Below are 18,067 nucleotides of genomic sequence, written 5' to 3' on the forward strand. Positions count from 1 at the left end.
CAAGTCTAATGTTGAATCTTGTGTTGAATTGTTTATTTTTTGTGGTCTTCTTTTGTTTATTGAAACATTTGTTCTTCTTTCCTTAATTAAACAAGATTTCAACTTATATATCAATCCAGTGATGTTTTTCTATTTTTCACTCCAACACCTTGTTGTGGAGGAAAGCCCACTTAGTTAGGTTTGTATTCTTCTCCCTCTTTTTTAATAGTTTATACATCATTATTAAAAAAAAGTGATGATTTTCTATTTTGAATTACTTTAAGCATTTAACTAGTGTTTTTTGTAGCTAGTTCATCCAACATTCTTGTTTTTTCTTCTTTCTCATTGTTAGTAGGAATTATCTCACAATCCCTCATTGTTTGGAATGGTCCCCCTCCCTGATGTAAATCTCTTTCCTTTGTAACAAAAATTCAGCACCATTTAAAAAAAAAAAGGGTTGTCCTTCTATTGATATTTCATGGGATTTTTGTAGTAAACAGTTTTCTTGTGGGTGAGTCATTTACCCTTTTGTTACTTATTTATTCTGTATTTATTCAAGGGTGGCAATTACATGTTAAAATTATAAACAGTTTGTAATGCCTATTGGTTTATAGGAACAATCGATTTCAGAGGTTGTAACCTCAGTGACAAACATGCTGCATCAGGTTTGTTTTCTATTACACTCTGTGAAGCAGATTTTAGTATTTGATTGGAAGCGTGAGCTTGAAACTTGTGCAGTTTGTTTGCTTCTCCTTTCTGCTAGAGCAAAGTTACTTGTGTCTTTTCTCATAGTATTGCTAAAAGATGATAGTTGATGAAAAGTATAATAAAATTTTCTTATTGCAAATAGTTGACCTTTCAGGCAGATGTAGCAGAAAAATGAAATCCCAGCGTTTGAATTTGCAGTTCAAAAGACTTGGCACTAGAAATTCTAGAAAGTTTCACTTAAGAAACTCTTTTGATCCCTTCAACATTTAATTTGTTCCATATCCCATGAATAACAGACTACCTCGATGTTTAGAATTAGACGCCCTAATTCCAAACTAACGAGAGCAATAATAATAAACTCGGAAGAAAGAAAAAAGTAAGCATGAGAACAAACAAGATTTATATAGGTTCGCCTCAAGGTGAGATTACGTCCTGTCTTCCGCTGCTGCAGTAATCCACTCTAAAGATGAAATAGTTTACAATAGATATCGCGCACACTTATAGGTGTTTTTCTCTAACCTCTCTCGGGCCGCAACTCCTGATGCTCCTCGGATGATGAAACCCTAATAGTGGTGCCCCCAAATATAAAGAGAAAATTAGGGCAACTGGATCTCAAGTATGAAATACCCAAACTTCCTTAACAAAACAACAATCAATATATCATGGATCTGGCAAGGGGAAATATAATACCAGTCCCCAAAGGTCGATCCTCGTACTAACTCAGCGTAGAGTGTTAATTAGGCTCCACAACTTAACACTTGAGACATCCAATTAGACAAAACACAGAACAAAAAGTTAGTGAAGACAAGGACTTTAACAACCTTAACTAGAACGTGTAGCCCAAGGAAAGGTTGGAAGAGATATAGATGACACAGATAAGAAAATTAGAAACCGACACTATATGTTTTCAAACACAAAACTAGTGGTAACAATCACCAAGTAGGAAACATGTGAATGCACTTTGTAGGAACTATCAAAGCCACATAATGTCTTTCAAGTAAAAACAACCTAGATTAGGTCAATAAGAGCTCATACTAAGCCACAACCACCAAACGAGAGCATAAAAATCACCCCCTTTTAAGGGCAGCATTACATCACTAAAGTCAAAATACACATACACCAAACTAGGTAGACTGACCCATGTCCCTGATTTGAAATTGTTCTTTTAGTATGACTTGGTGATGCAACATGATGGTTTAGAATCAAGGAATGACAAGATGAATGCTTCTTCTAGAATGTGGTTAACCTAGATATCAGCAACAACCAAAAAAACTACAATATGAATTCAAATTTAATGGGTAAAATATAAGGACAGAAAGTAGGTTTTTGCAGCTTCTCCCTTACTCTTCAACTCAGTGGCAGAATACCTATCTCTGTTAGTTCGTGCCGCTAAATCGGCTGGATGGCTCCAACTGATCTCCTCTCAGGTTGACCTTGACATACCGTTGTTACAATTTGTGGATGATACCATATTGTTTGGCATTGGCACTGTTGAAGAGGCTCAGCGCATTAAATCCCTTCTCAGTCTTTTTGAGCTGACATCAGGTCAGAAAGTCAGTTGGAGCAAAACATCTTTATTTGGCTTCAATATTCAGGAAAACACCCTCCAGAGCATGGCCGATCTTCTCTGATGTCAGATTGGCTCCCTCTTCATTGGAAAACCACTCAAGCAACTCTGAAACCCGGTCATTGAGAAGCTGGAACAATGATTGGCTACTTGGAGGGGTTGTTTCCTATCTTCTGTTGGGAAACTTACCCTCCTCCGGGGTGCCATTGATGGAATTCCTATCTTCCTATCATTTTTCTGCTGCCCAGTGGAAATCTGCAACCGAATTGATCAGATCTGTAGAAGATTCCTGTGGCATGGCTCAAGAGACGTGTTCAAGTACCAACTTGTAAATTGGTGGATGTCTGTCAACCCAAAGCTTCGGGGGAGCTTGGTCTACTCTAACTAGACATATGAATTTGATCTGCCTCTTAAAATGGTTTGAGTCAGTGGAATCTTCTGTTGGTGGCTAGGAATCTTCGTTTTGATAGAAGATGGTGAGTCAGTGGAGGGGACCAGTGGCGCCTCGTGCCTCTTTGGCGCTCTCTCTATCCTTTGATCACTTGCTTTCGTGCTGGGATGAACTTTTATGTTGGCAATGGTGAAATTATTCGATTTTGGTCTGACCGCTGGTGCAATGGTTTGGAATTGGGCAGATCCTATGCTCCTCTCCTCCCCATTTGCTCCTTCCAAGATGCCATGGTTGCTGATTTATGGACCTCTCTTGGGTGCTGGCCTTTTTTGATGGGGCCTTTATGATTTAGAGGCTATACTTGCCTCTCAGCTTTTATCGGACTTGCAAGATATTGACATTCTGCCTACTACTCTGGATAAGCTCATCTGGGCGCCGACCCCAATAGAAGTTTCTCTGTCTCCTTTGCCTATCTTCTCATCACTGGTAGGCTTGAACCCTAACTTCCTCACATCCAGCTCTATTGCCTGGAAGACTCTGGTCCTTCCAAATATTCAATTCTTCTTGTGGAGTGCCCTCCATGGTAAGATACTCACGGCTAACAATCTTCGGAAAAGAGGTAATGCCACTCCTTGTCGGCTCTGTCCTCTATGCTCTTAAGAGGACGAAATTGTTAAGTTGTGGAGCCTAATCAATGCCTTACGCTTAGTCAGTACGTGGATCACTCTTGTAAAGCGGTTGCCCCAGTTTTCTCTTTATAATTGGGGGGCGCCGCTATTAAGGTTTTCTCCACGATATATTGACTGTTCTTTCATTAAGGGTAGTTTGGAAATTTCACTCTTGTAAAGCGGTTGCCCTAGTTTTCTCTTTATAATTTTGGGGGGGGGGGGGGGGGTGCCTCCTCGCTGCCAACCTTACTTGTACATGGTCACATGTACCCCGTTCCGCCAACTCTTTGGCAGATGGACTTGCTAAAAAAGGGACCTCTCTCCCCACAATGGTTGTCTCTGGAGGCCCTCGAATTTTGTAATCATTTTCTCGTTTAATACATTATCACTTTTATCAAAAAAAAAATGTATTGGATAAGTTTATCCAAGAGAGCAAAAACCAAAATTTTAATGAATTAGTAACAGGCTAATTTTTGTGTTGCATATGAAGGCCTTTTATAGCCATACAAACCAATAAATTAGGAAACTCATACAGTTCATTCTAGAAAATAGCCCCTAACTAGATCTTTTTTGAAGAAGAAGAGTGTGCTTACATTTCAGCAAAAGGAATTACAAATCTGTGGGGCCCTCCCATAACAGCAAGGGATTGGAGGGAGGCCCCATGTTTAGCAAGCTTATCAGCATAAGAATTAGCTAATCTTGGGACATGATTCCAAGAACAAGAAATTATAGAAGAAATATCCAAAATCTCATGGAAAATATCTCAGTGACACCTAGTGGAGGCACACCAGCCAATGACAACTTTATAGTCTCCTTCGACGATCAATGGGCAGTGGAGGTGATCCTGAAAAGTGGTGAGGCCATGGAGGAGAACAGGAAGCTCAGCAGAAGTGGAGTTCGAGATGCCTAAGGGACTGCATAAGTAATGATAGGAGTGCCGCTTGAGCCACAGAAGACACCCTCAAATCCAGCTATCTCCAGATTGCCCAAGGCGCCTCCTTCAAAGTTGAGCTTAAAGGAACCAATGGGGAGAGGTTTCCATTCTTACATGAGAGGGGCCTTGGAAGGGGCGGACATTTGAGCCACAATGCACCAAATAATATGGAGGGGAACACCAGTTAAACATGTGAATTCCTTTCTTAAATGAGGCGAGCAAGAGACAAGACGGTAGTGCGAATAATAACTTTGTCCACGATTTCGAACTTGCAGCTAAACCTTCACTTGTTTCTTTGAATCCAATGACACCAAGGGACATACGCAATGTAGGCAAAGTGAAGAAGCTTCCCAAGCTTTGAGATCACAGTCCGCATAAGCATTCGACACATGGTGGCGAGGTCCCTAGGGAGACAGATTTGAAGGCAGATGCGATGAAAGATGGAAGCCAATACTTGCTGAGTGAAGGTGCAATGGAGGAGATGGGGGACACATTCATCTTCACGGTTGCCCAAGGGACAAAGGCTGCATGGAGGATTGCCCCTCTTGTTGAGATTGTCAGAGGTGAATATCCTGTTTTGGCAAGCACTCCAAAGGAAGAGCAAGATCTTGTTGGGGTGGATAGACGCCAAGAAGTAGACATTCACATGCCAGCCCTTGATGTGAGGAAAAGTGGAGGAGACCGAGAATTTTCCATCCCTCACGGGCATCCAAATAATTTTGTCTTGAATGTGCCTCTGGATTTTAACCATATCTATTTCATCCGGGAGGCTACACAAATCAGATGACTCGCAATTGTTGAGAACACTCCAGAAATTAAAGTTTCAAGTGGAACCAGCCTAAGCATCAACAATAGTGATCTCACAACGTGTAGTGATCCGCAAAAGGGAGCTGACATTATCGCACAATGGCCCGTTCCCCGCCCACCAGTCATTCCAAAATTGTGTCCTCTTGCCATTACCAACAAAGAATCTGAGTGCGGATTGAAACTGAGGTAGGAGAAGGAACAAGGACTGCCAGATGGGCGAAAGTTGGCTCCTTCCTCTCGAGAGCCACCAAAAATCACCCAACTTTAGTTTCTCAGCAACCATAGGTCTCCAAATGCAGTTTGGTGAAAAATTGAACCTCCAAATCCATTTTGGGAGAACCGCCGTATTCATGTCCTTTGTAAGGCGAACCCCAGCCCGCCCCTAGCTTTAGGCAAGCAAACATTAGTCCAGATCACAATATGGTACTTGAAAGTATCACAGGATCCCCTCTAGAGAAACCGCCTTTTGATTGCATGGATATGCTAGCAGATAGAGGTATGACAAGGCATAAACGATTGATAATAATTCAGGAGCCCCACAATGCAAGAATTGAGGACGATGAGCTGCCCAGCTTTAGAAAGTAGCCTTCCCCTCCATTTTTAATGTGCTGCTCAGTCTTCTCAACTAAGGGTTCCCAAAAGCTCTTTTGACGCCGATTAAAGAGAGGTAGACAAAGATAAGCAGAAGGAAGGGAGGTATGCGTACAACCCGGGTTATCCTCTGTAGCCTGAAGTTTTTCGAGGTCAATGTGATAGCCCATTATCGTTGTCTTTCTCTAGTTTATTCTCTGACCCAAAGACAATTCGAATAATCCTAGCAAAGCTTTGACCTTTTTGACCTGATGGAGCGTGCCCTCATCGAAATAAAGTGTATCATCCACGAATAAGGAAGCAGAAACACCAAGGTGTCCGGGTTGAGACTGATGGCTTCCGAGAAATGTTCCATGAAAGCCTCACACACTGCTGTCGAAATGATGATGAAGTCCCTCTTCAACCTAGTCTTTATTGTCACATGAATGCAAGGAGTGGCTCGAGTGCCACACAAGTGATCGAAAATCTAGTAGGTTTGAAAGTGAGGTGGAAGGGGGCTGTGAGAAGCAACGTTGGCTCGCTTGGTGGTAATCGTCGTGACGATCCTCTATTAACCGTGGTCCACTCAGCAGGGATCTCTTCTTCTTCTTCGGAGGTCCTCGGAATGTCTGTCGCAATTTTGAAATTCACCATATTCCACTAGGCACCCGAAAACTGAAGGTAGAATTTCACCATATTCCTCCTCCATAAATTGTTATGCTTGTTGTTGAAATTCAAAATCCATTTGAGCATAAGAGCTTTTTTCATTTCTCTTGTAGGCCGGATGCCCAATCCTCCCCTATTATGAGGCATGCAAATATCCTTCCAACTAACCAAATGGTATCTGAAGGTGTCTTCTGAACTTCTCCAGAGAAATCGCCGACGGATGACATCAATTTTGAAGCAAACGGAAGCCAGACAGTGCATGAATGATAACAGATAATATCTCAGCCCAGCCAGACAAGACTTGAAGAGAGTGAGACGCCCCGCAATTGATAAAAGTTTACTCCTCCAAGTGGCTAGCCTCTTTTAAAATTTCTCAATGAGGGGGGACCATAGTGACGCCGAAGGCCGAGAATCAAAAAGTGGGAGCCCAAGATATGTAGCTAGCATGTCTTTGATAGTTAATATTATTTCTGCAAAACAGCAGTCTATACTAACAAACAATGACTAATGTGATTTTGAAGGCCTTACATCAATAACTAGTGTATCCCAATTTTGAGGGCCTTACGTGCATCCAATTAATTACAAAATTCCACATATGAAGTCATGACTGTTGATGTAGCTACCAGATATCACAAATTTTAAATTTGATCTAAAATGACTTCTGTGTGGAGCTTGACAATTTTAATCGACATGAATGGTTTAAAAGGGAAGAAAGAAATAAGCTGCCGTAAATATGAGTGCCTCACATTCTAGAAATCCAGCAGACTAGACTGTCAAACTCTCTTTTTCTTTCTTTAATGCAATCCTTTGAAGTTATAGACTTTAAAAGTACTATTATCTCTATTAAATATCTTAATCAGATCACTTGTAATTGGTCCGGCCAAATCTCCCATTAATTACTTCCCTTGATTTTTTAGATCTATCTTATTTTCTTTAAAAGTATTTTTATTTTTTGGTCTTCAATCATCTATAAAGACCGTGGCTTGGGCTGCATCGGATGTCTTTACTAAGATAGCTTTTTGCACTACTTGCCTGAATTTTTTCAGAAGTACCTTCTTGAAAAACGTGCAGTTGTTGATGTAGAAGGGGGAAGGTTATTGAATGAAGATGATGACCTCAGATCTGTAAGTGTTTGACAATCAAGTTATAAATATACTACGTTTTTCGTATGCCTCCTTTAATTTTTTTTGCTGGGTATGTAGAAGACAAAATAATTTTCAATGTAGTCTAGAAGACAAATTCTATGCAGTATTTTAAAACCCAGTCCGTTGGTGGTTGCTGCTTATTGGTGGAAAATTCTTTTTGGGCTTAAATGAGTTTTTTTTCTTCAAATTTTACCCTTCATGCCAAAACTACATAATTCTTGATTTTCAAAATTAAAGGTTTGATTGCTCCGGGCCCGGATGGTTTAACGGGGAATTCTATCGTTGATGTTGGCCCTTCATTTGAGACGATATTGCCTGCATGGTCCACTCGTTCTATCAGCATGGCATCAGATATAGGAACATCAGAGCTTTGTTTATTGCCCTCATCGAGGTGGCAAAACTTCCATCTGACTTCCGGCCGATCAAACTCACCACCAGTGCCTACAAGGTGCTTGCGCGCCTTCTTGCCAATCGCCTCAGGGCGGTTCTCCCTATTGCCATTCATCATGGCCAGAGTGCTTTTATCAAGGGAAGAAATATATTAGATTCGACCATGTCATGTCATGAGCTCATTCACCATTATAAGACTTTAAAGCTTCCCAGATTCATCCTTAAAGCTTGATTTTGAGAAAGCCTTTAACAGAGTTAATCGGAAGTTTCTGGACACTCTCCTGGGGAAGATGTGATTTAGGGAAAAATGGCGCTTCTGGATTCAAAGTTGCATCTTCTCTACAAGCTACTCCATTCTTCTCAATGGAACGACCTGCGGGTATTTTAAGGGATCCAGCAGAATCAGGTAGGGAGACCCCCTTTCCCCTTTGCTCTTCAATGTGGTAGAGGAATATCTATCCTCTTGGATCTATTCGGCCAAGAACTTGGGTTGGCTCCTCCCCACGACGGATTGTGCAACCTTTGATGTGCCAATCCTTCAGTTTGCAGACGATACCATTTACTTTGGGGTTGGTACTATGGATCAGATCCGAGAACTGCGTGTTGTATTGGGACTATTTGAATTGGCTTCTGGTCAAAACATTAACTGGAAGAAAACCACCTTCCTAGGCTATCATATCGACTCACCTGTGCTTCAAGGAATGGCTGCCTATTTGGGGTGCTCAGTGGGAAATTTGCCAGTTACATATCTTGGACTCCCACTCTTTGACTCTCGGCCTTCGGCGCAACTTTGGTCCCCCTTATTGAGAAATTTGAGAAGAGACTAGCTACTTGGAGGGGCAAGTTTTTATTTACTGCAGGGCGACTCACTCTCTTCATGTCTTATTTGTTTGGAAAACGTCGACGGATGACGTCAATCTGCCAAACTATTTATTATCCTTCATGCATTGTCCGGCCTTCGTTCGCAACAGGATTGATGCCATCCATCGACGTTTTCTTTGGAAAGGATCAGAGGACACCATTAGATATCATTTGGTGAGTTGGAAGGATATTTGCATGCCCCACAATCAGGGTGGTTTAGGCATTTGGCCTATGAAGGAGATGAACAATGCCCTTATGCTCAAATGGATCTGGAACTTCAACATCAAGCATAACAGCCTATGGGAGATATGGTCAGGTTCTATCTTCAACCTTCGGGTGCCTGGTGGAGGGAGGATGGCGCTACTCACCTCCTATCCCCGATATGAAAATCAATTCAAAAACTCCTCCTAATATTCAAAGATGCTACTTCCTTGCACACAGGCAATGGAAGGACCCTCCTCTTTTGGTTGGATGAATGGTGCAACCCCCGCCCCCTCTCTTAGGACTTCCCAGGCTCTCTAGGGTGGCAGCGAGGGACCTCTCTTGCTCAGTGGCTGATTCTTGGAGAAATCGCTCATGGAGCCTCACGTTTCGTCGAGGATTAAATGATGAGGAAACTTTGGCTTTTTGCTCTCTCCTCTCCAGACTCAACAACATTATTATTCGTGAGCATGCAGTTGATAAACTGACATGGAAGCCAACATTAATGGCCAGTTGCATCCGCCTACTCTCACATTAGAAAGCAAGATTACAGCATGCATGAGCACAAAGCAAACCTGAAATGGAAGCTCTCAACACCTAGTAAAATCAAATTCTTCGTGTGGACGGCCATCAGGGAATAGATCCTCACCTCTGACAACCTCCATAAAAGATGTTACATAGCCCCCGATCGTACTTGTCCCCTTGTGGTGTGTGCGACGTGACAGTCCAACATGTTCTTTTACATTGTGATTTTTCTTGGCAAGTCTGGATGAAGATATTTTAGAAGATTGGACTACAAATGGGGCTACATCAGGACCTTTTCGGCACCTATGAGATGGTTATGGGGATCCCCCTTCCTAGGTTGGGTAAGATAATTCTTTTGGCATGCCTTGCGCATGTCCCATGGTGCCTATGGCTCGAGCAAAATAACTGGAGATTCAACTCTAAGGCTAGCACCTCAGATAATATAGCTTCTCAGGCAGTGGGCTGTATCTCGAGTTGGTTACATACTAGGAAGGAGTTTGCCTATCTATCGGGCATTTCCCTTCGAGAAAATTGGGGTTTGATCGCGCATATGGCGGGCCCCCGCAGGAATCCGGTTATGGCCACCTGGGATCTTCCCCCTTACAATTGCATCAAACTCAATTTTGATGGCAATGCTTTAGGCTGTCCTGGGCCGGCTGGAGATGGTGGTGTTTTCAGAGACAGAAGTGGAGACCCTATTCTATCCTATGTTGGGCCGGTGGGTATTGCTGATTCAAATATTGTTGAAGTGAGTGCTCTTTTATTCGGCGTCCAAATCTTTAAAGAGTGGCTTCATGGCAAGTTGCTTATCGAAGGAGACTCAAAGACTGTCATCAGCTGGTGTTCAAAAAATAGCTTCCCCCCTTGGCGCCACTGGCCAATCACTGATTGTATTACTGATATTTTGTCATCCATTATTTGTAATTGGAACCTCGTTCCTAGATCAGCCAATTCTTTGGCTGATAAATTGGCAAAATTCGGAACCTCTCAACAATCTGCTCGTTTGTGCTCTCTTAATAAAATTCAACATTATTTAAAAAAAAAATTAAAGGTTTGATGTCGGGGACTTAATGATGAGGAAACTTTAGAGTTTTGCTCTCTGCTCTCCAGACTTAGCAGCATTACTATCTGTGAGCATGCAGTTTATAAACCGACATGGATGCCCAGTAAAAATGGTTGATTCTTAGTTGCTTTCACCTACTCTCATATCATAACTGCATGCATGCCTGAGCACAAGGCAAACCTTGCATGGAAGCTCTCAGTGCCTAGTAAAATCAAAATTTTCATGTGGGCGACCATTAGAGACCAGATCCTTACCTCTGACAACCTCCACAAAAGAGACTTTGTCACTCCGGATCGTACTTGTCTCCTTTGTGGTGTGAGTGATGAGACAACGCAGCATGTTCTCTTACATTGTGGGTTTTCTTGGCAAGTTTGGATGAAGATCTTTTAGAAGATTGGCCTCCAAATGGGGCTACATCAGGACCTCTTCGGTATCTATGAGATGGTTATGGGGATGCGCCTTCCTAGATTGGGCAAGCTAATTCTCTTGGCATGCCTTGCGCATAACCCTTGGTGCTTATGGCTTGAGCAAAATAATTGGAGATTCAACTCCAAGGCTAGCACCCTAGACAATACGATTTTGCATGCAGTGAGCCTAATCTCCAGCTGGTTACATACTAGGAAGGAATTTGCCTCTTTATTGGGTGTTTCCTTCGGGAAAATTGGAGCTTGATCCCTCATATGGCGGGCCCTCGCAGGATGCCGGTTATGGCCACCTGGGATCCTCCCCCTTACGATTGCATCAAACTCAATTTTGATGGCAGTGCCTTAGGTTGTTCTGGGCCGGTTGGAGCAGGTGATGTTTTCAGAGATAGTTGTGGAGACTCTATTCTCTCTAATGTTGGACCGGTGGGCATTGATTGACTCAAATATAGCTGAAGTGAGTACTCTTCTATATGGACTCCAAATCTTTAAGGATTGTCTCCATGGCAAGCTGCTTATTGATGGAGACTCAAAGATTGTCATTTGTTGGTGTTCAAAAGATAACTTTCCACCTTGGCGCCACTGGCCTATCATCGATTGTATTGTTGACATTGTGTCCTCAATTCTTTGTAATTGGAATTTCATTCCTAGATCAGCCAATTCCTTGGCTGATAAATTGTAAAAATTCGGAAGCTCCTAGCAATCTTTCGTTGTTTGGAAAGGCTTCCCCCCTTATAATCTGCTCGTTTGAGCTTTTGTTTTCGTAAAATTTAGCACCATTTCAAAAAAAAAAAAAAAATTGAAGGTTTGAAATCTTTTTAAAAAATTTCATGCCCACATGTTCTAGTCTTCTATGTCTAGTGATGTGCTTTCATTTTTTAGCCACAAAATACACAACCTTTTGCTTATCAAGATAATTCATTTTCAGCACATCTTTCCTTTTCTTTTGCTATAAAAATCATATTTGATTTGGAAAACCTATAGTCCAAGGTCTTATATAATAGGGTAGAGGAACATACTTGTAGTACTCATACCTTTGATGTAGCCTTCTCCATCCATCCTTGAGCTTTAAGTGGATGAATAGGCTCTTGTCCCTAACCATATGCCTCAAATAACCGTTGTCTGGGAATCATGTCTTCCTTTCCCATAGCTTTTGAGACATATTTCTTGAGTTTTGACCTGCATTCACAAAAACTGTTGTTTGCTGGTACCCTGTGTGTTTGGTTCTCTAAAGTTAGCTTCATCCTTTGTTCTTTGCCACATTTTTTTCCAAACTTTTTGGCCAATTTGTTTTTCTGCACCTAATCATTATTGGCATGGCCTCTCTTTCCACAATAAGAGCAAGTGACCATCTTGCTTATAGCTATACTACTCACGTTTCCTTGATTTCTAGGGCCTTTGGGGACACTTTTTGTGTCATTGTCCCCACTTGCGTTTTTATTTTTGTTGGATATTCCATAGCTTTGGTGTCCTTGAGGTAGAACTACTAGGCATCTTCATAAGCTTTTTTTGAAGGGGAAGGAACATCCTCAACATCAATAACATTAGAGGAACTAATCAGCAACATTTCAAAAAAAAAAAAAAAAATAACATTGGTGGAACTAGTTTTCAAAAAATAATCTTTGAAATTTCTTAAGCTAGCATTCCCATCATACCCTAGGCCGCTCAAATCAGGAGCTGTCTTATGGGATTGGATCATTGTGTAGAATTGAATATAACTCAAGGAGAATTTTTAAAATCTCTATTTAGAGGATACTTTCTTTCTCAAGAGAGGCCTTCGAGGTCTTATGCTTCTCAAAGCTAATGCAACTATCATGCAATTTCTCAACATCTACGTACTCCTCACACTAGAGGCATTTTTCATGCAACTTGACCAAGTCCTCATACTCATCATTCAAGTGCTGCTAACCTCTAGGACTATTCTTTGTGCCATTTTGCATATTTTTCTTTCATTGGACACTCCCTTGCCCTTGACCTCCTTGGATGCATTCCTTTGGCTTGTAGAACTGCTAGGCACTTTGACATTCCTCCTAGATGGGGTAGGAGCATCCTCGACCTCAACAACCTTGAAGCAGCTGAACCTCATAAAGTAATCTTTAAAATTTCCTAAAGCTAGCATTTTCAACATTGCTTAGGCCACTCATAACATGAACTGTTGGTTTTCTGCAACTGACTTACAACATTGACTACAGAGGAAATGTCTAGTCAGGTCATTATGACATAGATCAACTTACCAGAAGCCTCCTATATTTATTTCACCCTTATGATAAGACTGCTCATCATGCAAGTTCACATCAGCTTCCATATGAGTCTCCACTAGTTTGGCACCCATTAATCCTGATTCAAATAACAATTGAGTAATGGCACCGCAGACAATCAATGCTGACATCACTTCAATCTTCTTCAACTAATGGCTAATTTCAATCCAAACAGCATGAAGAACTAGGTTAAACACTGTCAAAACAACAGAGCAACACCTCTACTCTCATTCATGCAGCATGTACAATCAGTGTTGCATCAATTTAAAGAGCCATAAAGACCTGGAAGGTCTGCACCAAAAACTTATGCTCTAGGTCGATTCAATACTCACTTAGGGACACAAACATATTAGAAAAAAGATTAAACAGCACGGGCAGCCATTAACCAATTGGTTATATCATGAAAAGTGAGGAGGATCTGACATGGAAGTTCCTTCAGATGAACAAAAAATCAGATTTTTACCTCCTTTGTAACAGGCTTCCCTCCTTTGTAAATTGCTCTTTTGAGCTTTTGTCTTAATAAAAATCAGCATCATTTAAAAAAAAAAAAAAAAAACTAGGTCAGTTTACAAAAAAATTACAGAAATACTTCCAAATGCCTCTCTGTCTTTAAGACATGGAAAACAGTACATTCTTCGTTAAATAATAAGCACGATACATAATGGCCTATAGCTCAACTTAGGAGAGGAATAATTACATTACGTAAATGACCCAATGCCCGTTAGGGCTGTATTTTGAACAGATATCTTTTAGCTTTATAGTTATCTAATTATCAAGGCCTGATGTTCCCTTGAATAATGTGGCCTGAGGGGATATTTGGTTCTTTTACTTGTGGGTAAGTTGGGTAATCATCCCTCTCTCTCTTGGGGTACCTACTTATCTCCTTGGGTAGTGCTTTTGTGCTTAGAATAGTGCCGAAATCTGTAATTCACAAGAGGGAAATTTTCGTAATTGGTCTTGTATTATAGTTAATATAGAGAAGATTAGGTGCTAAGCTGACCCCCAATCAAGTTGTCTTCTCTCTTGCAACAGCACCCATTCTCCCAAAACTGTCTCTTCTTTCTCCGTAATTGACACAATTGTACATGGTCAAACTGGTTCTAGTCACATGGATTAAATCTTACATAAGGGGTGTTGGATATGCCATGCAGGTTCTTCAGTACCTGTTGGAGGATGTCTCTGATTTCTTATCAATGCATTATGGGTCTATAGAAGCAACAAGAAAGTTTGAACTAAATGAGGGTTGCATTGATGTACTTCAGGCTTTCATTGATTATGTATTGGCAAGAGAGAATGAAAACTTTCGTGCCAGAAAACGTGACAATGAAAATTCTGTTACCTTGACCACAATTCATCAGGTTCTTTTTCATCACCGTGGAGATTGTTTGTTCAGTTTTTTAAAGCTGATGAGACTCATCATTTGCCTTGTTTGCAGTCCAAAGGTTTAGAGTGGGACACAGTTTTCATTGTGAAGGTATGGTGTATCAGTTATGTATTCCTTTAAAATGGTTGGAAGATCCCTATAAAGCATCTGTCTGGAACTGGGAGTAATAAACACTGTTCTCTCTCAGCAATTAGCTAGTTCTTCTTGTTTCGTTCCTAATGTGGTTTTCCTTCTAAGGATAGGCAAATGAAACTGAAATTCCTTTACTGCATGAATTTAATGGTGGCGTGGAATGTGGGAGCAATCTTGAGGTCAGTTTGCATTTCTATGAGTTGCTGGTTTATACTTTTCTTATACAAGTTTAGTATAACCATTATGATGCCTTATTGAAAGTCTATGATAGGAGGAGCGCCGGCTGATGTATGTGGCTATGACTCGAGCTAGGAAAAGGTTGTTCATCTTGTATGTTACTCTGGATTCATATTGGCAGGTGACGGTTTCTTGTAAGATTAGTTTTCAAATTACCCTTCTTCCTAATTACACAAGAAAACAAAAGAAAGAAAAGGAAAGACTTTTACTCTTCCAGCTCATCTTGCTTTGTGTGATCTGTTTTTCAGCTGCTACTCCCATCACGTTTTCTGAAAGAAATCCCATGTCATCTCCTTGAACACCAGGTATTGACTGTTTCATGTACTTGTACTATGTCTAGTTTTAGCACAGGTGCACTGCTTCTAAAACCCCTAATTTTTTGTAGTTCATACTCTTTTTGACTAGTTGTCTGTGCATGACAGTGGCTGTTAGTGGGTGATTAATATTCAATATTAATAGATGGGTTTGGAAGATCTTTAGTGTATTGGAAAAAATACTTTTCAACTTGGTCTAGTCATTTTGGGATGAATTGGAATAACTTCTGCATGGGATGGATTGGACTAGCTTCTGGCCTTTATGTGTGCTGCATGTTTGAGGCTAGTAACTTGGGTGAGTGAGGTTCGTGCGTAGATCATTCTGCATTGGCCAAAAACATGGGGGTTCCTAAACTTCTACAAAATTACTTTCATTTAGGATACAAATTGTTGAAGTTGCACGGTTTATCTTTTCTTTATCTTTTTAATCTATAAATGGCACAATGTTTGACATTGTTTGGGCTAGAATACTGAAAGTAGCAAAGGCATTATGCTTTTTTAGGGTGATTCAACGCTAGTGTGTCAACTTGTTCTTTAGCTCATGATTACTTTAGAGGGTTTGACTTATGCTAGCTGCGATTGTGAGGGCATGACTTGTGGTAGTTAGAATAGCAAGGGCTTGGGTTATGATAGTTGGGATAGCTTGATCATTCTTACTCATGATTAGTTTTGTAAAAATGTACAAAATAAGGAGAAATAAAGGTAAGAGAAGGAAAAATAGAAGAGAAGAAATTGAGGAGACTGGAGCAGCCATTAGGGTCTGGAATTAACCCATTGGGATAGCCTCTGGAAGGAAAGGAACTCCAGACGGTTTGACTATACTTCCCGCTCTGCTGCTGAGGTTTCCTTCACTGCCACTGGGCTCATATCTATCTGGATCTGCACCCAGAAAGAGTTTGCCTGCCTCTTTTGTGCCCCAGTCCGCACCAATTGGAAGATTATTGCTCAAATGTTTGTCCCCACTACCCCCAACCGAGTTGTTGATTGGGGAGCCTTCTCCCTCAGAATATTATAAGTTAAAACTTTGATGGTAGCGCTTTTGGGAACCCGGGTTTGGTGGGGTGATTTTTTATCCAGGGGGCATTGCCATCCTCTCTTACTCTGGCCCTTTCAGAATTGTTGACTCAACCATTGCTGAGCTCTCCGGTCTCCTTCATGGCTTGCGAATTTTTCAAAACTGCTTAGTGGTTCTTTTATTGTGGAGGGAGACTCCAAGATTGTCATTGGATGGTGCTCCACCTCATCCTTCCCCCCATGGCATCATTGGCAGATTTTTCTTGATATTTTGGACATCGTATCCACCGTTTCTTGTACTTGGTCTCATGTACTTAGATCAGCTAATTCGGCTACTGATTTGTGTGCTAAATTAGGCCCCCTTCAATCTCTCGTTGTTAGGGGAGGTCTCTCTTGATGTATCTTCTCTTTCTTTGAAATTAAATTATCAACATTTCAAAAACAAAAAAAGGAGATACACCCATGACGACCAATTAAAGTAATCAACAAACGAAACAAAAAACTGGAGACCAAAGATACTAGGTGGAAAACAGACTAGGGGCCCCATACATTTGAGTGAACTATTTCAAATAAGCTATTACTATTTTTATTTATTATTATTTTTTTGAACGATGTAAAAACTTTTATAAAAGGAGTGAAATATACAAAACTAACCATTTAAAAAAAAAAAAAAAATATATATATATATATATATATACACAAACTTAACTAAGCGGGCCTTCCTCCACAACAAGGTGTTGGAGGGAAACACCCAGCTGAGCTTGAGAATCTGCCAAGTGATTGGCAGACCTAGGGATGTGTACAATTCAAATGAGAAGTTATATTACATACTTCAACGTAAATGTCCCAATGCTGCCAAGGAGGATTGTCTGCCTTTGTGCACTACTCAATGACAATCTTGGAGTCGCCTTCAATAAGGAGGGGGCCCACAAGATGACCCTAGAAGACTTGAAGCCCGTTGAGTAATCCGGAGAGTTCTACAATGGTGGAGTCGGAGATCGGAGATTCCCAATGGGCCGTGAAGGAGTAAAGGATTCTACATTTAACCTTGACACATCAGGTGTGTGTCCACCTGTAAACATTTGTAGCTCATACATGAACAATGTTATTATTACTTGTTAAAATTTCATTTAAATCTTTCATTACTGTCTTCTACCAGTATCTCAAAGAGGAGGATTTGAGTTCTGTGAGTAGGATTCATCCTACATAAATTAATATCAAGAAATACCCGTTGGCTATTAGTTAATGAAGACCTGCCTAACTTCAACTGGTCATTTTAGGATGGACTTGGACTCAAATTTAACAAGCTGGATGATTAAAAAATGCACTTATAATGCATGGCATGTTATCTTATACAGGACTTGCACTTTCTTTGATTGCTTAGCTTGTAGTTATTTAGTATTATGTGAGGATAACTCTTAATAGTTTTGTTGGAGATTGGTACTTGCTCCGTCTCAATGAGAATTGGGTATTGATTCATTTGGTACAGTAAACAAATGCTGTTTAAAGTCAGTTTTAAGGGTTTTCAAGGCAGCCAAAACTATATTTTTTTGTATGAAAGGCTCTTGAATTATTCACCTTTGACTATTTAGTTTTTGTTCTGGTTTAAGACTGTGAGGTACATGGGAGGGAATCAGGCTGGTGTTTCAAATTGTGCTGTTCAATCGCCTAACTCAATTTCAAGAAAGGAACCATCAATAGTAGCATGTGGTGCCAACATCAAAGTTGATGAAATTGCTTCAAGTGATTCAATGGAACTCGCAGAGGCAAATAGTGGAAATGTGTTCTTAAGGAGGTACAATATTATACATCCTATGAATCCATGATGTCT

At 40.7% G+C, this 18,067-nt stretch overlaps 1 protein-coding gene across 3 annotated transcripts in view; it reads left to right on the forward strand.

The window, feature by feature from the left end:
- The window catches only part of LOC137953189 (ATP-dependent DNA helicase SRS2-like protein At4g25120), a 51,570-nt gene that overhangs the window by 21,355 nt on the left and 12,148 nt on the right, over positions 1-18,067 (forward strand). For 2 of the 3 annotated variants that reach the window (XM_068800453.1, XM_068800454.1), the window contains exons 17-24: positions 594-644; positions 7,337-7,414; positions 14,307-14,513; positions 14,591-14,629; positions 14,782-14,850; positions 14,943-15,029; positions 15,157-15,213; positions 17,847-18,031. In XM_068800453.1, the coding sequence (XP_068656554.1) occupies positions 594-644; positions 7,337-7,414; positions 14,307-14,513; positions 14,591-14,629; positions 14,782-14,850; positions 14,943-15,029; positions 15,157-15,213; positions 17,847-18,031 (773 nt within the window). The remainder of the gene's footprint in view (positions 1-593; positions 645-7,336; positions 7,415-14,306; positions 14,514-14,590; positions 14,630-14,781; positions 14,851-14,942; positions 15,030-15,156; positions 15,214-17,846; positions 18,032-18,067) is intronic. The other variant, XM_068800455.1, reaches the window with a different exon arrangement.

Source organism: Aristolochia californica, unplaced genomic scaffold (assembly GCF_029961685.1).
Source record: "Aristolochia californica isolate CCGP_79_NKW_82.1479 unplaced genomic scaffold, dmAriCali1.0.hap1 SCAF_16, whole genome shotgun sequence".
Taxonomy (NCBI): Eukaryota; Viridiplantae; Streptophyta; class Magnoliopsida; order Piperales; family Aristolochiaceae; genus Aristolochia; species Aristolochia californica.